General features: G+C 39.5%; 1 protein-coding gene across 1 annotated transcript in view; it reads right to left on the reverse strand.

Annotated features, from left to right (window-relative positions):
* Nucleotides 1-25,622, reverse strand: part of nbas (NBAS subunit of NRZ tethering complex) — a 181,537-nt gene that overhangs the window by 48,223 nt on the left and 107,692 nt on the right. Inside the window, exons 42-49 of the mRNA XM_079255987.1 lie at nucleotides 22,405-22,628; nucleotides 22,060-22,170; nucleotides 15,266-15,516; nucleotides 10,088-10,428; nucleotides 8,184-8,408; nucleotides 6,094-6,296; nucleotides 2,109-2,198; nucleotides 1,139-1,322 (exon numbers count right to left, since the gene is read on the reverse strand). Of these exons, the coding sequence (XP_079112113.1) occupies nucleotides 1,139-1,322; nucleotides 2,109-2,198; nucleotides 6,094-6,296; nucleotides 8,184-8,408; nucleotides 10,088-10,428; nucleotides 15,266-15,516; nucleotides 22,060-22,170; nucleotides 22,405-22,628 (1,629 nt within the window). The remainder of the gene's footprint in view (nucleotides 1-1,138; nucleotides 1,323-2,108; nucleotides 2,199-6,093; nucleotides 6,297-8,183; nucleotides 8,409-10,087; nucleotides 10,429-15,265; nucleotides 15,517-22,059; nucleotides 22,171-22,404; nucleotides 22,629-25,622) is intronic.

A 25,622-nucleotide genomic window follows, 5' to 3' on the forward strand; every position in this document is an offset into this window, starting at 1 on the left:
TGTGTGGCAGTGGGGAGGGGGACTATCCATCAACATGGATGAGAGCCTAGCCATTATCTTTATCTCAGCACCGCAACTAGTGGGTCTGAATGGCGTCCCAGTACAGAGCTGTCCCATCTGCTATCTGCTTAGAGGGTCATGCTCTGGTTTGTACTTCAAAACTTCTTCATAATTCCCCTTCACCACATTCATGGTTTCTATAGGTGCCTATCCAACATCCATACGGTACCAATGATTTAGAGGAGACATCCCCCTGTTCAGTCTTGATCCACCTGTCTGTATTACAATCAGCAGATTTTATAGCTGTGTGGCAGCAAACGTCGAGTAACAATGAAAATAATATCAAATAAAGGCAAAGAAAAGCTGATCTAAATGAAACAAGAAACATCTTGCTAGTTTTCTCCTCTGCAGCATCATCCAAATTATAACCTAACAAGAGGGACGCATACTGGCAACAGAAAAGTCGATCAGCCATTAAAATTCACGAAGTAGCAGCCACGCACATAGTGTAGTAGCAACGTTTGCACAAAACTGAGGGAAAAGTTAAAAAATAAATAAATTAAGTGAAATAGTGTGGGTGTTGGATCGTCTTTCTATGTAAAACATGGGTATCAAAGCACGTTTCCATGTGTTTACTATTACCTGATATTTATAATAAACAACCGGATTGCAGAACTCTCAAACCAGTGTGACTCGTTAAATGACTAGAATTTTTATAAAGGTAGACACTGAGTGAGACAACAATGGCGTTGTCTTACTTACAACCTCCATGATACATTGACCGTTTAATAAACAAAGACTTTTATCCTCTGTGGTTAGGACGTAGCACAGCTTGCATCCAGTGTTCCATGCAGTCATAAAGCCTATCTTCATCCATTTTCATTTCATTTTCTGGCTTTTAGTCATGCTCTCCTTTAACTTACAATATATCACCTCATTTCTAGCATCATCTCTAAATGCATAACCACGAACAAACACAGAAATACATAATCAGCATAATCAGATCTGATCTTTTTAAAGACGTGCTTTGATTTAAAGTTACGTCTCAAGTACTGCATAATTTGCACTTAGTGTGTGGTTGGTAAAGTCATCATGACTGGGAGCTTGTGTGTGTGTGTGTGTGCATGAGTGCAGCTACCTCTCTGTCTTTGAGGACAGCCTGAGTTCTGTATAGCAGTAGAAGACGAACGTCACTATCTCGCAGACTGAAGTTGCTCTCTAGGATCTGGAGCACATTGATGCGAGGCTGGACAGGCAGAGACGCGTCACCGCAGAATGGGCGCAGCCAAGCCAGCAGGTCATCCGAAGTCACCGAGCTGTCACTGAGGGAGGAGGGTGAGAAGGGCACCGGTCAGCCAGGCGAAGTAAGATAAAAGGGAGCGAGACTGACAGAAGAGGTGGGGGAAGCTATTCTACAAAGACATTTTCAAGCAGTTCAGCCTCTGTTTAAAAAAAAAAAAAAAAAAAAAGAGTTTTCACTTATATACTGGACAAGAACAGAGGATTTTTGAGCATTTAAACCAGAGGTGTCCAGCTCCAGTCCTCGAGGGCCAGAATCCTGCAGGTTTTCTATGTATCCCTGCTCAGACACACCTGATTCAAATTAATTAGTAGGAGAGCTTAATCAGTTGTGCACGTCATTGGCTGTTTGATCCATTTAGTGGAAGCTAGATGTGTTGGAACAAGAATACATAGGAAACCTGCAGGACAGCGGCCCTCGAGGACCGACTTTGGACACCCCTGATTTAAACTATTGAAAACATTAAAGCAAAAGCTTTTCTTGTCCCTACAGTGGCTTTGTTCTGGCACTAAGCAAACCAAGTGTTTTAATTCAGGGTTTACTCCTTTTTTTTTTAAAGCTGAGCCGTTGAAATGTTGTCATAAAGAGGGAAAAAGCATGCGCCTCTTGTTGTATAGACAAAATTCTTTGTTGGGAATGTGTTAGCATTTGACACCCAGTAGCTGTTCATTCTGTCACCTTGACTTGAGCTAAAAAGGGAAGAGGAGGACTGCAGAAAAGGAATAAAATAATCCATTCCTCCATGTGTGGCAAGACAAAAAAGTGTGTTTGGTTTGCATGGGTGTGTAAGTGCTTCGAGGCAACGTACCCATTCTGCACATTGTTGTGCACAGCGGTCACTACAGCCTCCAGGACCCTGAGGGGCTGTGGGAAATTTGTCAGGACGCCTGGGTCTCCACTGAAAAACAAATCACATCAATAAAATCATCTTACACAATGCACTAATTAAGATAAGATTTTCAAATCACCACAACGTCAAGGGATAACAGCCAAGGGAGAGAAAGGAAAAAAAAAAAAAAATCAAAGGCTTTAAAGGGACAACGCTGGTTCGTGTTTTGTCTGGAAGTCATTCAATGTTTGATGCAATGCAGTTTTAGAAAAGTAAAATAATCCTAAAAAATGACGAGATGAAGTCGGGTTTACAGCGTGCAGGAGAAAAAACATGAAATCAGCCTCTGACGTTACAATCCCCACATGCTGAGCATGTCGACTTTTAAAGGAACATAATCATTTCAGTCTTAAAGTTGACAAAAAGACCTTTCTTTTAAAATGAGCTGTCAACAAGATGCATCAAGCAGCTCAAAAAGGTATCGGAAACATCATTAGTGTGGTTTTTTTTTTAATGTGGCCACAGCGTCTGCTTGTGTGCCCCCGTCGGTGTGTGTGTGTGTGTCCTGTATTTTGGAGGACTATTTTTCACAAAGACAGAAAACAATCATAAAACAACCTGTGATTTCCCTCGACCCAACTCCACTTTGCTATGGAGCAGCACACACTGGCCCATGCAAAATAACTGCAACCAACGTACTCCACACTTGCAAACAACGTACAAATGATCTTGCAAAATCGAGAAGGATGACGCAGCATATTCTTTATTGCATTTTTCCTCCTGGATTTTGTACTCGAGATGAACACTAACCATTCATGTGAGGCCGGGTATAACTTCTGCAGCACACTGAAGGCCTTTTGTGAAAGCCAATAATCAATTTGGACTCATTCATACCTGTCAAAGACAAAGTTTCAGGAACCTCTGCAACAACAGACACACAGACTTGGCTCATGAAGGAACATTCATATGCAAGAAGACTGACTGACAGGTTCAAAAGAACAAAAACGTCTGTTGAATATATACATCAGAGCTCTGGGTGTGCATGGAGAACACACGCAGGACACACATGCATGGAACGAGTGTGTATCTGTGTGAATCAGATCTGGTGAGGAACAGCTGTATTCAGGCTGCATTAATTATGAGAAGATAATGAATCAGAGAAGAAGGGGTGAGCGTGTGCATGTGTTCGAAACAAACAGCGCTTCCATGTCTGGCTGAATACAAATGAGTGCGTCTGCGCACAAGCTCAAGCACATTCTGGTGATGTGTAAATGTACGTGACATTTATCTGTGCTACGCACTATTGAGCAGCTATAAAAAAAAAATAAATAAAAAAAAAACAGGAAATGAGGCGGGAATATAATCAATGTGATTGGTTCTCATTTATCAAGCCAATCAGGTGGTTTGCTGATAACTGGTTCTGTTAGCAGAACGCCTCTCAGCAGTGAAACACAAAGTCCCCAGAGTTAAAGGACAAAGATGAAACACCTGGCTGTGTGTATTAAGCAAAAGCGATTTGCTGAAAATAAGCGGATTTCATTGTTTTTTTGGAAACTGCAACAATGACCATATGTAGTTTCACATAGTGTCATTACTCCTGAATCCAGTGGCTCTGCTGATATGTCGGCATGAATCATCTGTTCCCTCCTCTTGACTTCCTCGTGGGAGCTCAACTCCCACAGGTAGCTTCTGTACAGTGAATTCAACACTTCAGACATTTGTTTTGACAGTGTTCCCCACTAAAATGCGCAGCCCAACGTCGGCAAATATACTAGATATTTTCAGATAACTACCAGCAAAGGTCAGGGTGTAAATGAGGTCTGTTGGTGGCCCCGTAGTAACCCTGCTTATTACAGATTACACTTAATCTGGATTGTTGCAAAAGTAATTTATTTTGCATGCAAAGAGGTGTTCAATCTCATATAAGAAAAGAAGAAACAAGTTGCAGACGCAGAGAAATATGCAACACCCTGATTTTCCTCCAGCTAGTGAGAACAAAGGGGGACTTTTGGAATACTGATGTGCAACTACAGATAGAGGTGAAGGACATAAACACTACAGGGAAAACGGTTTTTGTCGCCATTACAAAGTGCAATGCTGCAGCCTTTTTCATGAAATCCTAATATGAATCTGTTTAGTTTATAATCAATCTTTAGGCGCTGGAGTTTTTGAAGTTTTGACGAGTTACTATAAAGGAGAAAAATGTTGGTTATAAACCAGAGTTTATGATGGCAGGAAAATGACTCATCTAATTTCATATTGTGGCATCACAGGTTGGCATATGTAGGAGCATGTTAAGGAGTGCTTTAAGGATTATCCAAATTGTCAGACAAGGAAAAATAAAAACTTGATTGACTCTGTGTGTGGTAAGACAACCAGACTAGGATTTGTGTCTCATATGAAACTAGACATCAGTCTTGACTCATCATTTATTAACTCAGTAAAATCCTTCTGAATTATTTAAAAAATCATTTTCAGGTTTCAGATGAGTTTTGATCAGATGTCAGTTCAAAGACAAAGCTTCTTTTACATGAGGTCAAACTTGTTTATGTAAACACTACATTTACATATAAATCCTATTCATTACCAAACTTTCAGACGCCCCAATAGGTATATTTTTAAACTTAAGCCATGCTAGCAGTCTCCCACCATCTTCAGTCTTAAGTCTAAGCTAACCCTATAAAGTTCATTGTGACATATTTGAAACAAAGTTTCTGAGACAATTTGCTTCACTTCATGGTAAAAACATTCCTCAAAATCCTGCTGATCAGTTTTTGTTTCATTTTTTTAAGGGCCAAATAAATAAATAATAAAAACCTTGATCAGTGATGTGGGCCAGGGATTGTAGTCAGGAGGGTAGGGTGGAATGATAGATGGTTTTGAAGGTGGCGGAGAGATCCAGAAGGAGGAGAACAGAGAGAAAGCCAGCATCAGAAGAGAGGAGGTCAGTAGTGGCTTTAAGGAGGAAGTTTCAGTGCTATGGTGAGTACAGAATCCAGATTAAAATTGTTCATATAGATCATTGTTTGTGAGATGGGTTTTGATTTAAGATAATAAGAATAAAAGCCTCATATTGGAAAAAAAACTTCCTTTTATAACAAACTTTTCATGGGTCATGCTTTAAAGGGTCTTTACTTATTTATAAGTGTATTTTTTCTGAAGATATTAGTCTGTTTTTCATTTAAGTTAGACATCAGTGTATCAATGCAAACTATGATTCATCTGAAAAAAAAGCTTTTAACTGACAATCTATGTTGCAACATAAAACACAGATGTTATTTTTACAAGTTATCAAAAGTTGTTAAAGAAATAGTTACATTTGCAAAGACTTTTAATTTTCTGTTTTGTCACATGTTTGGCATCATTTTTGTTAAAAACTAGTCTAGGCTGTGTACATGATCTGTCTATGTTAGTGACTAAATTATATTTATGTTCTGGGCACAACGCTGCCCTGATAAGAGCAAATAACATAACATTTCACAATATCTCACAAATCAGCCATTACCTCTCACCATCAGGATTAGCTAGAGGGTTACCTGTCCTGTCACGTTAAGCTGGTTGGCAACATGGATATGTAGAATTTAGTGGCAATCTTCATCAAATTAAATCATTGTGTTATTTGGATTCTATTTTCTTTTTTTTTCTTTTTACCACAAATAAAGTTTTGCACTGCTGTTCAAACAGCCAAAAACACACAAGTCCTTCTAGATGTTGTTTCATATTGTTAAGAAAACAGTCAGATTCTGTTCTGTTGACACACAAATGCCACATCAGAAAGGGCAGGAGGTTTACTGTCCTTGGTGTTTGCCCAGATTCATCTATACTAAAGCACAAGAGGAGAGATTTAATAGTCTGAATTCCACAATGGGAAGATTTCATGCATGTACAGAATATTGTGTTTTAATGTGTGTTTTTCTTTACAGTACTGCATGTTTTAGAGAAAGCAGAAGGAGATAGATACTACCTGAGTGCAGCCACAACTCTCTTCACAGCCTCCTGGAGCACCGTTTTTACAGACAGGTCAAGGGGTCCAACAGCCACATGCAGAAGCGTTCTAATCTGCTCCAAAGGCTGTCCATCAGTTGCCATGGTTACTGCAAGCTCGCAAACTTTTGACCTCTCAGAACGCGACAAGTCATACATTTGACTGTAGCTCTGCAGCTGTTCCTGGAAAAGAAACAAAGCATGAAAACGAACAAACTTATGACTTCAAAAAACATGAAAACATGAATGTGGTGTGATGAAGCGAACTTAATCATTCCAAAATGACAAAACGTGCTATTTGACCATCACACCAGAGATGGTACAAAGTCCAAACTCTTAATAAAAAATTTCCTCAATTTAACTAAGACAGGATATTGATATTCATTATATCCTTACAGATAAAATATGAATAAGATATATTGATATAATTATTTAAGGATATTTGAGTCCAACTTCACATTCAGCTGCAGATTATCAGTTAAAGACTGATTAGTGTCTTATTGCGAAACATTTCTGTTACAGCTTTATGTGCTAGCTTCGCTGTGATCTCTGTGATCATGGTAGAATTAGGAAAAGAGGGAGATTGGAAGACTGGGTGGCTGACTGATGAAAAATGGAGCGGATTCCGTAATGTGCCAATTAGTTAGAATGAATATGACGAGACAGTGTGCTATAAATCTAAGCTCTTGATTTATCATTCGCCGCTCCAATTGGCAGAAGATTGAGGAAGGAGAAGAAGTGTTTTCTTTGCCTGCTGGTTTCAGTGCAAGAACTAAGTGATTTGGCCTGAAATACGGACTTAAACTCACTTATTTGTACAGCACCCAATAGTCAGGCTATGTGCAGCTAGACGAGCGTCTCCACAGTGAAACAATTTTGTGTACAACACTAGAATGAAGCAACAAACTGTTCATTTAGCCACTCTTAAGCCTAAAATGCACAGATGTTTGTCACCATGACTACAGGAAGACTGAGAGGATTTACTCTGCTGTTACAGAATTCTAACATCACTTGTTCAGCCAGTTCATCTAATCAGTCTGATTTATCCATTTTAGTTATCCATTTTAATATAACCAGCTTTTATTTATAATTACTCAACAATATTCCATTAATTAGAAACATACACAGTATATATTTGTATACAAAATCTGCAGCTTGGAATTTGCTGCCCTCGTGGCAGGTCAGAGCACCTAAGGTAGCAACTGGCCATGTACACTTGATAAATGACCCCAGTATAGCTGAGGAATACTCGCAGAGCTCCCTCTATCTATCTTTCTTTACCCAGCATCCTTTTTTTTTTCCCATCCTTTTGTTTTCATCTAGCCCTAAGGATGCAGTTGTTTTCCCTGCCAGAAGAAGGAAACTTTTATTCTAGAGGATGCCGCATTAGTGAGAGTACGGGCCTCTGCTTGTAGTGTTTTCATCTTTATCCCTATAATGTAGAGTATGTGCTTTTAAACAGATATAAAACAGGGAGCTAAATATCATTAACTTGCTCAGTGTGGCGGTCACCAGTTTTCACTGTGGTCTCATGGTCGCATAGCAACACTCAAATCATGATGTCCTCTTTCTGTAGCCATATATTCATTTTGTGTTTACACACACGCGCACAGATGCAGCGAGGCGACAGCAGAGTAAGTCGGCGTGACTTTGCTTAATGAGATACAGCGCGGTGCATGTGCCGGCATATACGTCCGTACACTGGGGCTCATTTGAAACAGCAGCCAAAAGATTTACATTAATATACCCTTGACTGGTCCCAGTGAGGCTGGGAGGAGCTCAACAGAGCAGAACCACCTCAACTGTTCACACTAACACATAACACAGCCTCACACAGCACCTGCGTGTCCATCAAAAGGTGACCGCCCTCGGGAGTAAAGAGTAAGAATGATCAGGTGTGTGAACTCAAAAGACAGATAATTAAAAGGTTATAAAGAATCGCACTGTTTTATCTACAAATATTGCAAAGTTGGCGATTTGGAAACTATAGATAAAGTGGTCAAATTCCCAAGAAGAACATTTCTCACTCTTGGAGCTAAATTGCTGAAGTGTTCGGCAGATGGGGTGTACCTGCTGGCTGTCTCTGAGTGACAAAATCAAGGGATGACTCAGAGTGTCCAGGTGGGCTTGCGACTGTTGCAGGTGTGCTAGCGCCTCATCAAAAGTAATTCCTGCTGGGTCCATCCCGTCCTGCTCCTTGCAGCGATCACCTCCTCTCTTCTTGCTCTTTTCACCCAGCTGGCACAGGGCTTTGGTGGCTCGTTTTATCACTTCCATCCTGGCTTGGATGCTCAGCTGGACGGGAGGCGGGATGGATGGAGGAAAAGAATGGGGAGAGAGATGAGAAAGAAAGCAGAATTAGGGGGGAGATTGAGGTCAGATTGTGCAGGGAAGAAAAGAAAGAGGTTATAAACATACATTTCAAAGTCGGCATGTTGAACACCATCCAATCTATCCAGACCGAAATAGCATCAAGATCTTGAGTGGCACATGTGTATGAAAAGTGTGTATGTGTAAGAGAAATCGCAGCTGCTAGTCTGACTCATGTTATTCAGTGAAAGCAGGTTAACCATTCATAGAAAAAAGAGAGAGCTGCAGGACGTTCCACCATCTTGCATGAAAGCACTGGCAAGCTCTATACACACACACACCATAACGGATGCTTAAATATGATATGACCTCAAACCTCCATCATACACTGCCGTAACAGCCCTCGCTATTTGCTTATTATCCTTTAAAATGTCAGAAATGATGATCACTTAAACTGGAAGTCTTGAGGGATGTGTAAATATTGCACAATGTTAATTGTGTGACTGTAGTTGTGTAAAAGTGTGTAGCCAATGGGGAAACATCCAGGTATTTGCAAGCAACACCAGTCTGTGTCATAAGTTAAGAGGAAGATTTTTTCCACTATAGAGGTTATCTAAAAATCAATACAATTGTGAGAGGGGGAGGGCGAAGGGGTGTGTTGCCAATTCTCAGTGTTTCCCTTCATAAAATATATCCAGCCAGAGGTATGATAGTCACAGTTATCCATCTCACCTCTTCACCTTGTAAGAAATCGATAAAACGTCATCGCAGTGGCAAACTGAAAGTTCAGGTCGAGTGAGAAAAGAAGAGGTGGGGCGGATAGGGTGGGTTAAGATTTTTCCCTGTAAAGGTTTAAAAGGGAGGAAGGGAAGGGAGGATGGGAGCAGGAGAAGACAGTGTGCTCCTCACGGGTAATCTGCATGTTAAAGACCACAGAGGAAAAACGGTGCCTGGTGGGAATTGGAGTTTAATTGGCTCTGAAGTGGAGAGGGATCAATTAAGCCTCTGAGAGTGGCAGGGAACATAAGACAAAAATGGGGGGAAAAAGTAAAGGTCTGGAGAGGGATGCTGGCATGGTGCCAGTATGGAAAAAAATAGCAAAAGAACAGTAGGCTACTATTGATAAGGTGCACTGAGGCACTTTAATTCTACTGCAGGACAATTTTTCACAGTGCTGTAATTATGTGGCTGACATTTCCAGTAAAATTTCATAATTTCTATAATTCATGACTGGTGTGTGTTTTGAGGCCACAGAGTTTGGATGGGAGCAGAATAATATATCTGAAATTAGGAAGGGGGCTTTTGACATTCCAAAAATTGAGCCAGAGGCAGATGAGGAGACCAGCAACACGATGAAGAGGAGGGAGCAAGGAATATGACAGTTTGATGTAGTGACTGAAAATCCCCTCAATCCTTTCTTTTGCACAGTATGAATCCTGCCTGGGTGGCTGCCTGGAACCAACTACCGTCTGTGCTGCAGTTACAAATTGTCTGTCTGCCCAACTCCCACCAGTTCCTGCCTGAGAGGGCAACAGAAAAAAAAGCCTCTTTCACTCTACACTGTGATAGCATTTTTTCTTCTCTTTTCTGTACGACATACAGCAGTCCCTGTGGGAAAAAAAAGAAAAGAAAAAGATGGCATGAGTTGTGTTGGTCTTGCTTACATTTTTGGCCGCATCAGGAGAGAAGGTGATACTGTCCAGAAAGTGGATGGCATCAGTGGGGACCAGCCTGTCAAAGTATTTGGTGCAGGTGTCGTAAGCATGCAGGTAGTCTTGGTCGCTCTGTGGAGGCCTCTTTAACAGCTGCAGGTCTCCCTTCCAAAACAGTTTCTTCAGCCATGCTGCATGGACTGCACTGGGTGTGACGGTCGCCTCTCCATCACCAGGCAAAGGCAGACGATTGGCAACTTTGGAGATGGACAGCACATTCTGACTGGTCAGAACTGGTTGTAAAATAGCCAACGGATCAGAAGATCCGTCAGTCAGCTTTCGGTAATCCACACCTGCAACCATTAGGAAATAAAGACTTATGAGGTTTGTGTGTTTTATGGAAATGTGTTCTGATTGCCTCATGATGAGGCATGTGTTTTCAAAATTTTTTGTTTGTATAAAAAGTACTTCATAAATAAAATTCGATTTGTTTTAAATGTTTTGAACCTCTTTCTGCACCACTGCCGTTTCTTTCAGAAACTAGCCGCAGGTTTTGGAAATTGAGTTTTCATTTTCGGCTTGAAAATTTACCAATAAGCTTTTTTTGATTGAGAATATCCTGTACTGGTTCTGCTTAGCTGTGCTGGTGCATGATGGTAAAGGAACTGTGGATAACAGGAACAATATATCTTAATAGATCAACTTTTTTTTCTGTAACTTTGACCTGTGACCTTTACAGTATCCAACATTGTTGAAATATTAATTTAACTTGTACATCGCCATCGGTGCACACATTGCAATGCATTCTGGGAGGTGAAGTACATTGTAAGCAGTCTCTGCAAAAACATCTAGTGATACAGTGGCTCAATGTCAGCCTTTTCAATTTAAACCCGAACTATGGCGTCAGATTTATATCAAAACCTGAGAACATTTTCTCAGTTTGGTAACTTTTTCTTAAATGCAAAAGGCAGATATTATTTTGCCTAATGCTTCTTCCTAGTCTTCCTGTCTCCTCTGCGACCCTCATAACTTATATCCTAAAAAGTGTTTTGCAGGTTAAAAAAAAAAAACCAAAAAAAAAAAAAAAACCGTCAACCTCCATCTGTAAAAAAAAAAAAAAAAAAAAAAAAAAAAGAATAACTAAACAAAAATAATTTTTAAAGTGAATAGATGTTTTTGCGTGTATATAACCATTATGTAAATTAAACAGAGCAATAAAATATAAACACTAAATTGTGCCAATAGCCTGAGTTCCTTTTAACTGGTACATCGTGTCAGCTGCATCAACCTTCTGCATAAAGACTTCCCCTCACTTCATATGTACACGACTGTCAATCACAACTACAAAAAATTCTATTTCAGCCATCTGTAACTGGACCATACCTGCATGCTGATGCTAGACTTCTAGAACATGGTATGAGTGAGAATAATGAGATCTTGCAAGCTTTTGTTGAAACGTTCCCCTCTTGCAGTTAATTTGTCTCTCATTTTCACTTTTCTGTTTTTCTTGCCACATTTCAACAGAGTGAAGCTGCTAATCTTGGATAGTATGAATCATTTAGACCACAACTTCATGCAAACATAGATAAATATGTCCTGAAACTCATTAAATTCAATGAGTATTCAGTTTATACAGCTTAGAAAAGTTCATGGATATACAGATAAAGTTCAGTATCTCTGCTTGCCTAAAAACTGTGCTCCCAGAAGCATATCACACGCTTCACTGCTCAGAAAGTGACATCATATCCAGAGGTATTTTATACTATGTAAACAGCCCATGCTACACTGCTATATTTACATATGACATGAGGAAGCCATGTGCTATGCTAGTTGAATATGCAGAGGATATTTAACAATCCATTACTTGTCAAAAGTGCACACAGAAAAATTCTCCAGAGATGGGAAGAAGTTGATGCAGACAAGAAAGATTGCGTGTGACCTGTGTGTGAAAGTTGTGCTGTTTGTATCTGCACACAAACAGGTGCAATTTGATGGAGGATCTGTCTGTGTGCATCATATCTTGCACAGCAGCCTCCTTGTGCATGTATTTGTGTGTGTGCGTGCTCTTTGTCTGCAATGCTATCAGACAGACATTACTGTGGCAACGCCACAGTCTGTCTGGCCTTTAAATATTTAACACTAGTCTGCCTGTGTGGAGGGGCCGTGCCGATGCTGCTCAGAATCCCTCACACATAAAACCCCACATTTTGAACACACAATCACCCACAATATTTCCAGACAGTCCCAGACGGACACTTAAACCACAGACTAAAGTTGTGTGCACTTACACATGTATGCATATTGTCTCCATCTCGCCCCTGCCTCACCCAGTCTCCTCTCTCTGTTTCCATCTCGACTGAGCAGCATGTTATCCCTTTCCTCAGGAGAGTCCACTCAGACAGCCACCAGATAGTGTCTGAAATTGTGCTGAATGTTGGACACACACCACCTGCCTCTAAACTGTCTGAAAATCTCTAAGTATGTCTGGCTTCGTGCTTATGCATGTGCATAAGTCAGAAAGTCCAAGCTTGTAAGTGTTAATGCCACAAAGTCAGCTAATGTATGAGAGCATAAGTACAAATCCATTTGATTTAGTGAGTGTGTATGTGTGTATTGATGTGCATCTGTTATAGTTCACGCTGCAGCAGCTGTGCAACAGATCAATTAGGAAACCCCTCACCAAATCAGTGCATATCCAATTGCAACTTCCCTACCGGAACAAGGTACAACTTTGAATATTAGCTGTTTGTGAGATACTTACACAGAATGTTTAAACTAAATAGTTTTTTAGCACTTTAAGCGGTTTGTTCAGGCACATTTACACTTTAATTTACATTTTAAGTTTAAATAGGATTTACACATGAATGTTTAATTATTTACTGGTATTTATTGAAGCATGTAATATCAACACGCGTGATTTGGTCTTCCAGGTGCCTGTGAATGTGAAAGGTGTGAATAAAGTGTCATGGTTTAATACATTAAATGTGTGTAAATATGTGTGCAAGATTTAGTTAGTTGGGAAATGGCCTGTGTGTTCACTAAGTGGTGTCCTCTCCACCTCTCCATGGTGTTTGGAGAAATGCTTCCCGGGGGGAATAAACACTTGTTAAAGGTTCTGGGAGAGGCCATGAGATACAGTAAAAGTGTGTGGAGGTGACATTAGTTGTATGTGGGTTTTAGGTGTTGGGAAATTGTTTTAGGGTTAGCTCACCATACATGTTTATGTAATTATTACAGAAAGTAGATTGTAATTATATGGGAGTCCAAATGGTGATATCTCAGAATGTACTGTTTCTTTTTATGACATGGGGAATGGTGTTGAGGTTTAGCCCAGCCAGTGGCAAAGAAGATGAATCATGCTGGTTTGTTGGTTTTAGAGGCAGCAAGTCCCCTGGTCCAATATATACTTTAAAAAAAACATGTTGTACTGGATTCCAGGTATTTGGTTACTTTGCTGTTTCAGCCGCTTACACAGACCACCTTGTTTCAGTCAGTTTATAATCTGTTCTAAAATTCCGGCCATTTTAGACAAGTTTTGCAATAATGTACTAAATCAATGCAACATCATTTTAATACTAGAAGCAAAAGAAACTTGTACTTCTTTGCTTTTTGTTCAGTAACTTCTGAGTGATTACTGTCTCAAAGTTCTGCTAAAGATTAGCGGGACATCAGCAGGTGATTGTAAAAACCTGCTCTTTCTGGCAGGAACAGTTTGTGAAGTTTATGCATCCAAAAGATGATGCAAAGAAATGCTCCGTGTTGTGTTTATCGCTTTCAGTACAGCTTAACATCTAAGAGTAAAACTGCTGATGTACTGATGAGACTAAGACTTTAATTAACAAGGAACATGAATCCAATGAAATCCAATTTCCAGGAACAATAAGTACAGTTCACAGCTTGATGGTGATGGTGTGTTTACTTAAATCAAACTGGGATGCAACAGATTTATACATTGTTATTTTTTGTCCCATTTAAACAGCTACATGCTGTAGTAAGCAGACAATCTACATTAGTGTCAATGTATTTTGTTTGGTTTTTAATATTAAAGAAAAATAATCAGTATTAAAGTTTTAATTCTAAGACACACTTCACCAGATCTAGTTTTGGAAGGCATCTTTACATATTCACAAAGATGGAGGCTAATTTCTTTTTCACTCAACCCACAAATAGTTTTTTAGTTTTATTAAATTTTTTTTCCAAATCTTCCAGAATTCAGTGTCAAGTTAGTAACATTCTGGAAATTTCATTATATATATATATATTATTTTTTAAATAAAAAAAAGGCATCTAAGCCTCAATGCAGATCTCTTTAAAAGTGGATGTAAGCTCTGTGGATGTGTGTTAAACAGAGATACAAGTTAACAACAGGAGCAGAAGGAGGAAGCGAGGCGTGAAAGCACAGCTGACACCCGACTGACCTTCACTGAACTTTCCCAAGAAATGACAACATCACCCACTCACAACAAAGTTTAAGCAGTGCAGCAGTGAAGCGGTGCCATGCTGGTCACAATGTCCACAGAGAGCTCCCGATCCGATACGGATGTTGCTGGTAAGTGCTTAGTCGTCAGTTTAGCTGACGCACTAATTCAGAGGAGGACTGGTGTCCACATGTGTCATTTACAGACAAATGTGTGAAGCAGCTTTGTCTGTGTCAGCTTTTCTCTTTAGTTTGTTACATGAGCCGACAGAAAAAAGCCGAACAGAATAAGATCAAAGGGTGAGAGAAGACAAAAGATTTAAAAAATGTGTCATTTTGGAAGCGTAAAGATGTCACCAGGTATGTTTTATTTGTTTTTCAGAGAGTATTATTAAAGGCTTTACCGTTATTTAGACAAGGAATCGTGTTTCGTATGATCCTACATGACAGTCACTGACTTAAAGGTTTTCTGTCGGACATGGAGGATGTCAGCTCTACGTGACTCGTCAATCATGTAGTCAGGGATTACGTTCAAATCTTCAACTCTGGACTTGATTTCCTGACATTTAGGAACATTAACCCTTTGACGTCAAGCCGTTTTGGAAAAAAGAAAGTTTTTAATTCCGTGCCTTTACAAATGACTTCACTCTGGTTTTTCAAATCTGTGTACTTAAAGTCTAAATAGACTTTTTTTTTAAACGGAATTATTCCTATAAATCAAAAACAGTTGTGGAGAAAAAAACGACAGACAAATAAAACAGCATACACCTTACCGTTGGCAACAGCTCGAAGCTTCTTCAGAAGTTTGACGTGGGAGTCTGGCTTGATGGCGGTGGTGACGTAGTGCTCGCACCCTGCAGCATCTAGTAAGGTGTAGTAGTAGAGCAGGCGACCCAGGTCAGTTCCTTCCACAGCTGGAAGAACATATTTGGCCATATGGCTGTAAAAGGCCTCCGGATCACACTTCAAGGTGTCAAAGAGGCTGAGAGAATCGCTGCGGGATTCAATATCCTTAGTGGAAAGGCTAAATATGAAAGAGAAAAGGGTGCGACATAAGAAAAGAAAGAAGGAAAAAGAGCAAATAACACCATGAGTGCAAGAATTCACAATACATAACAATAACTCAGTAATCCAATGATCCAGCTAATGATTCATGTTGAGCTTTTACATAAGCTGATGCAAAAACATACAGCTTTTTTTGGTAGACAAGATGTGAACACCTGAAGCTTTTGTCAACAGAACCAATGGTTTTGTCAGAACTAGAAAAATAAATAAATAAATCAGATAGGCGCCATCCGCAGAGGCAGCAAAAGAAATCACGTCTGAGAAAGATAAAAAAAAAACAAAAAAACAATAGCAACGCTGACCAAAGCCCGCATTTCATCAATCAACAACAAATCAGAGGAGGACAAGCAGAACTAGAGGCTGTTTTGCTGCAAAGTAATTTCTGAAAACAGCAGTGGAAAACCGGCACGGCGATGCAGGCTTATCACCAAATATGCAGCCCCCTCAGGAAGAAAAAGAAATGATGAGGATTTCATAGGTTACGACTGATAAAAACATCTAAGAATTTGATCAGCACTGACATGGGAAAAAAAACAACAATAAAAAAGTTGAGAAGGGGAGAAGACAAAGACGAACGGAAAGTAAGGAGAGGCAGGAAATTAAGTCATGGATGTGAAGAAGAAAATTCTAAGTAGACAGTTTGGAAATCTGCTCAGTTTTTGCTTCTTTTTCTTTTTATAGCCTACTTTGTCATCTACTTTCTGTCCCTGATCTCCTTCATATAAAAAGAAAACCTCATTTTTGCTCCAGTTGGGAGCATTTCTCATCTTTTTTCACTATGACTTTTAGCATCTCTTTGGTGTGCATATGTCTCCCTGATAGCTTTATTACCCTGCTGCACACTGGCTCCGCTGCTGCTGTTGCTTTGGTTGTAGCTCTTTGAGAAAACAAAAGAATTCCCGCTGTCTGCACGGCGTCCATGTGGCTGTAATATCACAAGCTTGTCATCGCAATCTTCTCTTGTTCGCCTCTAAAGCCAGCAAGAGCAAGGAACCAGTTTAATCTGGTTTAATCTCTGCACTGTTCCACTTGTCCCTTAGATCTTCCCCATCCCGCATCAACATATTCTGTTTAGATTTGATGGATGCCACGGCTAACAGAAATAGCTCACTAATGTTCTTGGATCCTAAAGCATATTCAATCAGACAGCCGGGATTAAAATGCAGGAAGATTTTGGCAGAGCGCAGATGATTATTCAGCACATCCTTGTTAGAACTGACTCAGCCTGTATCTCATGTTTGCCGTCTGCGCTGCTAATTTGTTTACAAATTTCAGTCCAGCAGGGGGTTGTTAGGCGGGTTTTGTGCTGCGGAGCTGTGCACGGGGCACGGCTATGCATAAATAATACTTTCATGAAAACGTAAAGCTGACTTATGATTTCTTGAAGCAAAAATGTTGCAGTCAATTTGTTCCTGCTCTTTTCACAGTTACACACCAAGACCCCCTGCAAGAACAACAACAATAAGGTTCTGACATTGATGGAGCTGCAGATTTGATTTCATTATCTATACCATGCATCAAGATGACATAAAAATCACCTGGTTTTTACCAGGTTTTATGAAATATCCTCATGTGAGCATATCACACAACACTTTTCTCCACCCTTTCCAACCTGCTTGTACACATCCCTTCAACTCTTTTCCACACACTATTGCTCAAGACTGTTGACCTTAAGTACAAAAAGTCCTCATATCCTTTAGTACTTCCTTAATCTCATTCACACACATGTATTCTGTTTTGCTATAGAAAGTTTTCATCCCACACCTTTCCATATCTCTCTACCTTAAGGCATTATTAACCCTTCCCAGTATGATGGGCAGTAAGAGCTGCTTTTCTAAAATCCCCAATGATGTATATCTTCCTTGGGATTGTGTTAAACACCCACCTGAATGCTGTAGACAAGCAAACAGACTAGACTTCTGAACCTTTTCTGGCTTCTTAATTTATACAGAAGCAATGAATGGACTTGGTTTTTCACACACTGGTTTCACAGAGGGCCTAATGTGGAACATGGATTTCTGTAAATATCCTGATGTATAACATTAAAAGATGGGATCATTTTCAAACTAAACCCAATTAAAGAAATTTCATCGCTAAAACTTTAACACAACATAGTCATGAGATCCAATTGTGGCATTTTACAATCCCACCATCTCTACATTAAAGAGACATGAGGAAGTGTTTCTGGATGGACATCTCTTTAGCTAAATCAAAATTTTACCTACTTAAGCTTGACTGTATGTTTAACAAAATATGAATATGAGCTGCTGGGAATGTCATGTGACCTGAAGATGTATCATGACATTTCATACCCTTGAGCGTTGCTGCATGCTTGACTTAAAAGGAATTGCAGATAAATTTCTTCAACAAAAAAATTAGATAATTTTCTTCTTAGTTTCAGAGAAGGAGAAGGTAAAATTACAAAAACAACTCATACTATGACAGTAGTGGAGACAGTAGACAGGTGGAGGAACTGTCTACAGTGCCTTGTGTCAGATAAAAATGATCTGAATCTATAAACAGACCTATTACTTTGCGTGAAGTGACAGAAGCTGTTGTTTGTGTTAAATAGTTGTGGCATTTTTTGTTAAGCAGCAAAATAGACTTTCAATTCAGTGGAGCATACTGGTATTAAATAAACCACCACTAAACTGATAGATAGCCTCACTTTGTTGCCTGAATCAGGACCTCCTCTCTCGAGTTTTTCCCTCATCACTGCCTTTAGTCAGACTCCAGGAATGTCCATAACTACTAAATAGACAAATTAACAAAAATATTCAGCTTTAAACACCATGATCATCAGCAAAACCATGATGCAAACACCACTTTTCATTAGAAAGGCATCAATCTAAGTGAACTTTACAAACAAAGAGGAAAACATAGTGTCACTGAAATGTCAGACACAGCTTTAAAATAACAAAAAAATGGGTTACTTTTTGGGTTTTACCTTGCATTGAAAATTAACAGTTACAGTCCCTGTTAAAAACAGAGTAGGCACTTGAAGAGCAGTCATCCACCGACGCCAATGTCTGGTTCTTTAAAAGAACCTGATCTGCATCTGCGCCAGTACCTAATGTGCATTTCCATCACCCCATGTTCCACCTATGCACCCAATGTCATCCAATTCAGCTTGTTAGTTTTTATGTAATGAAGTTGCTTTATATAATTTGCATAACTCACGGTCAAAGTGGCACCAGCCTCCTGCAGAAAGACTAAAATAGAAGTTAAATTCAAATTAAGTGGGTTATATAAACCATTGATCTGGCATTGCTGTCATCAGAGAGAAAAAACTGAGCAGGAAGCAAAACATTTTAAATCACCATCCTGTGTTATCGTGTCGGCATCTTCAGAGCTTTACATGACTGTATGGGGTTATACCTCTAGATGTTAGAAATTACAATGCAGGCTTTCATTTGCCAAATGATGCCAAAAGGTGTGCAGCTGGAGAGAGCTGGTACAGAATTTAAAAGGCCTCCTCACTGTCTGATGACTCCTAATCAAGTTCAAAGCAAAACGTATCTTGGCTTGAGGTTACCCAGAGGGAACGGTGTCTCTAAATCCTACTTAGTTCTCATCATTTGAAGAAATGGCTGCACAAAAGGTCAGACACCTCTCTCCACAGGTAGAAAGTAGCATGACAAGCTGGAGGCTGTGCTGCTGGAAATGATGTAGAGTCTGGCTGGGTTCACTCCTGTAATCCAACATAAATTTATTGACTGAATATTAATATGATCACTTGTCAAGCAAAGAAAAGTGGTATGATGGAGGTTGGACTCAAATTTTTGCAGGAACTTTGTTGTGTTTGTTTTTTAATGCAGTAAAAGAGAAGGTTATGTTCAGTTCTTACATTTCAGCAGGTATATTTGAATAGTTCTGCATCCAATGACGTTCAGTTAAAATATAAAGGTCATTTCTGAACAAGACATGAACATTTCTTTTTTTGTTTTGGGGCAAGTCATTTAGATTGCTTTACAGCTGTTGTTAAAACGTCAATACAAGTGGCTGGAATTTGTGTCTCTTCAGGGCCCCTGTGTACATCTACAGAGTGGAGTGAGCAGCTGATGGAGGCAGTGTTAAGCAGTTTATTGATTCTTCTGAAGTGTTTGTTTTATGTTAATAGGACTGTCTCAGGGATACACTGGCTCTATCAGCCATCTCCTCTTCTTCCATCTATCTGCACCCCCTCATTACCTACTGCACACACTGCTTCTCAGAGCACTTCTCACCCTGATAACCGTTATCTTTCTACACATGACCAATGAGTACTTTTTCCACATGATGTATGCAAGCATTTTTACATTTGCTCCTCTTGGTGTCACCAGCATATGTGCAACTACTCATAAGTTAGATCTCAACAGCTTCAATATGTCATAAATTACAAAAGAAACCTGCATATTACCAACTAATAATACTTTTATATGAAAGCAAGTAAAAGAAAAACTTCTGCCACTGTGAATCTATTAATGTTTGATTTTTCTATCAGGCAATAAAGAATTAATGATGGTCATATCCATTTGATGGGAAAGAAAAGAGGGTAAGCCTTGGAGTCGGGCTCCTAAAACCACCAACCAAGTTTGTAACCTTGGAGTGCTGACAGACTCAGATCTGACTTTCAGCAGCCACATAAAAGCTGTCACTAAAAAGCTTTTTAACAACTCAGAAACATTAACAGAATTAAAAGTTTAGTTTCCCAGAAACATCAGGAGAAACTCATCCACATATTAATTTCCAGTAGACGGGATTACTGGTCTTTTAACAGGACTTCCTAAAAAGAGCATTAAACATCTGCAGCTCATCCAGATGCTGCTGCTAGAACTTGAAATAAATGTCTCAAAGTCTTTTTAAAAAATTCTTGGCTTGCCCTCCATTTTTATAATACTTGATGACAAACCATCAACTTCATGATTTGACTGACTGGAGCAACTCATTTTCAGCAATCAGAAACATGTTCACCATCCATTCTGGGTGACACTGAGCTGGATTCACCTCATGCTACACAGAACTAATAAGGCAGATGGAATGTCTCTTAAGTACAATCAAAAGTGTGCATAAATTCATTCATTCATTTTCCTAACCACTTAATCCAAGTCAGGGTCACAGGGAAGCTGGAGCCTATCCCAGCAGTCTTTTGGGCGAAAGGCAGGGTACACCCTGGACAGCTTGCCAGTCCATTGCAGGGCCACACAGAGACAAACAACCTCACACACTCAGACTCATTCCTAAGGGCAATTTAGAGTAACCAACTAACCTAACATGCATGTCTTTGGACGGTGGGAGGAAGCCACGCAAACACAGGGAGAACATGCAAACATCCACACAGAAAGGCCACTGTCCAAACCCCGCCCCAGCCAGTGTGGATAAATAAGAAACTAATTATGGAAATAAGCAATAACAAAGAAATAACACTCATGGACATTTCTGCAGCACAATTACACTTTGTGTCTATGTGATAACTAAATTAACACATAAAAAAATCGACTATGTTCACTAATGGCAGATGGACCGGTAGTCCAGCTAAGAAGCTGATGTTGGACCGTCAGGGACAGAGGGAACCCCAAGTCTAACCTCATAGTTGGACTTGATTCCAAGGCAATGTACAACAGCAGCAACTAAACAAATCACAGGAGTGATATGCAAAGAATTTATTTCCCTGCAGGGATCAATAAAAGTCAAAATTCCATTTCGCACCCCTACTTCCAACTGTATATGTCTTTTCCCTTTAAATCCCCCCTCCCCCTGCTCTATTTATATCATTTCCTGGGTCCATCCATCCGTTAAATCAATACGCATATCGCAGATGCTTCTAGTCCAGATTATACTATGAATATCCTTCACACATTTGTCATGATCTTGAGATTTTTGTGGAAACACACACACAAAGTAGCTTTGGGAGGGTTTGAAGAAGGTATGGGTTGTAATTTATCGTTAAGTGGAGTCCATAAACCATTTGCTTATATCAGAATGCGACAGGGGATATTTATCACAGATGTACATGTGGGCCTGCAAACACACACACTCCCCTCAACTCTGCTGAAAAAGCATTCTATTAAAACAAGGAAAGGTGCAGAGCTAGTCAGATACCCAAGCTATGAAGTCAGAGTGGAAATAAATTATGGAAATAGTCTGTGACACACTCGCATCCTCTCACTCTCCAATACACATTTGCAACATGCCTCTTTCATCCTATGAGCAAACTGGAGGTGGTGCCAGTTAGACTATTAAACCCAATCTTTACTCAAATTAGATATGGGAGGGGCATCTGAGTGTGCAAAAATAACACGTAAAAGACTGAACAAGTGTACACTAGCAATGATTATTTCTTTTTTTTTTTTTTTTTTTTTAAATCTATACAAAAATGTTTTTCAGGACATATGAGCAGGTTTAAGGTTTCAAACTGAAAGAAATAACAAAAGTAATGGCAAAAGGAGAAACTAGGAGATGAAAAATGCTCCGGGAGAGCTGATGTAACAGTGTTTATGTGTGTGAGTGAGTGTTCATGTACCCGCTGTCTGTAAAGAGGAACTCGAGGTGAGTCATGTAGACCTCCCACAGAGGAACATTGTAGCGCTTTGCCAGTGACAGGGCAATTCTGTACACACCATCATCCAATGTCCTGAACACACACAAATGCAGACAGGAAGAAAATCATCAGATTTCATTGTGTTAAAGTAGAAATTTTGATTACTCCCACTAAAATGTGCTACAAAACTGAAGCACACCTTTCTGACTACAACGCTAATCCACTTCTGGACTTCTCATTTGTAACCTCAATTATCTACACATGCAGATGTTTATTCGAAGAAAAGAAAAAAGACACCAATTTCTAAGTCTCTTATTACACACTTACTCAGTGAGACCAAGGATAGTCTCCTTCTTGTAATCCGAGTCAGAGCTAAAGCGCTGAACATCAACACCACGACCCAAACCCTGCAACACCTGAGCCTGGGTGAAGTCCTTCAGGCGCTCGTTGTACACATGCAGCTGGCTGATCAGTTTCTGCAGCTCCTCTGGCCAGTCAGAGTAGGAGGACACGTGCTGGGTGACCAATCGGATCAGCTCCTTTGGGTCAGCCTGGAAAAATTAAAATACAGACTAATTAAATTGAAGCTTTACTGTGTGATAATGCACATATCAGTCACCTGTTTAACCTCATAAAGCCAAAGGCATCATATTTCATACATACAGTTTCTGAGACATTTTGCATCACTTTATGGAAGAAACTTTACGCAAAACCCTGCTGTTCACTACTGGCATCCTGCCTCCTGGAGGACACCAGAAAGCAGAAGATTACACTCCAATCATTTTGACCTGTCACATGGTAATAAATGGTGAACATACCAAAAAATAAATTAATATTTTTTCAGATTTTGTTAAACGGCCAAATAAAGAGGTCATAATAAAAAAAAATTTTTAAAAAAGGACTTAAACTGGGTAAGTGATGCATGACGTGACAATCTGAAGTGTTGTTTAAGTTGGATTGACAATTTAAAACTATGCTCCAATATGAGGCTTGTGTCATTTTTGGAGATATCAAATCATCAGTGCCAGATTAAAAAACAACGTCTGATGCAATGCCAATAAAAAGCTTGTGATTTTGCTTTCTGCATTAATTTATTTCAAAATGTGCAGAATCATGGCCAGCATTTCCTCAGCCTCAAAACAGGTCATTGACAACAGGACACGTTTACAGTGTTTGCCAGTGTATATCTTCATAAAATGCATACATCTAAAATATGAAAAAAATATTCAGTAAAAAGCTAAACATTATATTTCATTGAACATTAGCATGTCTGAAATGTTGAACTTTCCTTTCTGTGTATACTGTGCAAGTAAAACATCTTTTAATCCATAGAGAGAAACAGGAACAGTCAGACGTGAGCAGCTATTATTTGCTTTCAAAAGCAATTCTTTCCTATAGAGAAACAGGAGGTGAGGTACAATGTCATGGCTATGTTTGACCAAATTCAAAGTGCCCTTAGGGATTAGCTTTAAACCAAAGCTTTAAACTAAATGTCAAACATGGTGCGTCAAACACCCCCGGTGCGTGGTTTTCAAAAGCTTCCAACTTCTCTGAGCAGTACACTAATAAAGCTTTTTTTTTTTTTTTTTTTTTTTTAAATGGTAGTGATTTAAAAAAAATCCGAGGAAAAAGGTAGGAGCAGAGCAACTCTCCTACAATTTTGCTCCAGGAATGACATTGAGTTAAATGAGGCAAATTAACATTCAGCTTCTTCCCACATCTCAGGAGATTATGGGCAGAAGTTGTGGCTTGGAATGTTGCGACTGTCTTTCAGGCATATGGGAAATAATATATTCGCTACACATTTCTAACTGCCAGTGTCATGCAGTGGCCAATGTAGGTAAGTGTTCTCTTTTTCTCCTGCATCACCTCCATTCTAATTAAATAAGCTCCTGAATTTGGGTTTTTGGCATCTCACATGTCGTCGCCCAGGAAGACGAGATGGCTTATTTGTTGATCCCATTTGCATAAGGTAATTACAGCTGCTAGAAATGTATAAGCAGAAAAACAGGTTTATGTCTGTCTCTGAGTGCCTCTTTCTGCTCACAGCATTTGTGTGTGTGTGTGTGTGTGTGTTTGTTTTTCTTTGGAAATGGACTTGGTTCAAAAGCAGGAACGGAAAGAGAGTGAGAGGCAGAGTTGAAGAAGAATATTAAAAGTATAGCCAGTGTAGATAGGCCATCAGAAGGGTAAGTCAGGAGATGAGAGAGGGAAAGCCATTGAGGGGGACGGTGTTAGGGAGCATATATCTAAGGCATTTATAAAGCCTTGCACAATATAGGATTCAATACTTCACTTTGCTATACAGACAGAAGTCTGCATGTCTGCTCATATAGCCTAAAAATACACTACTCCTATTTTTCATCTTTGCTGAGGAAAAAGTCTGATGAATTACATGTTCATTTATCTTGCTCTGCTTCAGTATTGCACATTAAAAAATCCTCTAGCAAAGCCTGAAAAATCTACAATGTATGTGTATAAATGCAACACTGGATGGATGTAAATTAATACTGTAACATTGCAGAAGCTTTTCAAAACAATGTCAAAGTGAATGCAGGCTAAAGCTAAATAGCTAAAGCTAAATGAAAACTTAGGGTGCATTTGCATCCGAACGGTCCACAATACTCAGTCCGACTGGAGACTCGGCTCAGTTGTAGGGGCTGTCTCCATGCAGACGGTGATCATGTTCATGCTGCACTTTGGTCAAATGATTCTACCAAAGGTGGCGCTGAACTAGCATTTAGCAAAAGAGGACGAGGCCCACGTGGAGAAGAAAATTGTTTCATCCACTCCAGCTAAACATGGAGATCAAATCTATTGCTTTATTATGGTTTTTTTATTTTGTCTTATGCAAGTATACTGCAGAAATATACTGCAACAATGGGTGCAGTATAAACAACAGACAAGGCAGTTATTGCTTCCCACAATGCAATACAAGGCCAAATACAGAAAGGGACTTTTTTTTGGAGTCCACTTCCTGCGTTTTGTCCTCTTGAAACAAAAAGCAAAAAGTGTTTGTAGATGGACCGAGACCACTTTGATCCAAATCATAATTTGGTTGACACATTCAAGTTTTCCCAAACAAAACAGATTTTCCAAGCAAACGGACTAGGATTTGAATCAAAAAGGCTGATATGAATATGCCCTTTGTGTGAGTAACCTTTTTTTTTTCCCTTCGGTGGCAACTTTTTTTTCCCTTTCGCCAGGCAGTGAATTTTAATTAGTTATTTAAAAAAAAGTTCAGATTGAAAATATGTCCTTCCCTTTATTTCTCAGGTCCCATGTTCAAAGATTAATGTGGCATTTCTGTTCCTGACTTCCATAAGAAACAAGAGACAAATGCCGTCTATGTTTTTGAAGGTAGTCCCGTTATAAGTCTCTTAGCTCTACTCATTGGGCTCATTTTAGATCATTCTTGGTATGAGCACCCATTTCTTGTTGACCATGCAATATACACCATTTCAGAAGCACTCACATAGCACTTCAGAGTCTAAATAGCCTTATAGGCTGAGCAGTACTTTTTCATATCATACACACACTTGCAT

Source organism: Telmatherina bonti (genome assembly GCF_933228915.1).
Source record: "Telmatherina bonti genome assembly, chromosome: 16".
Taxonomy (NCBI): Eukaryota; Metazoa; Chordata; class Actinopteri; order Atheriniformes; family Telmatherinidae; genus Telmatherina; species Telmatherina bonti.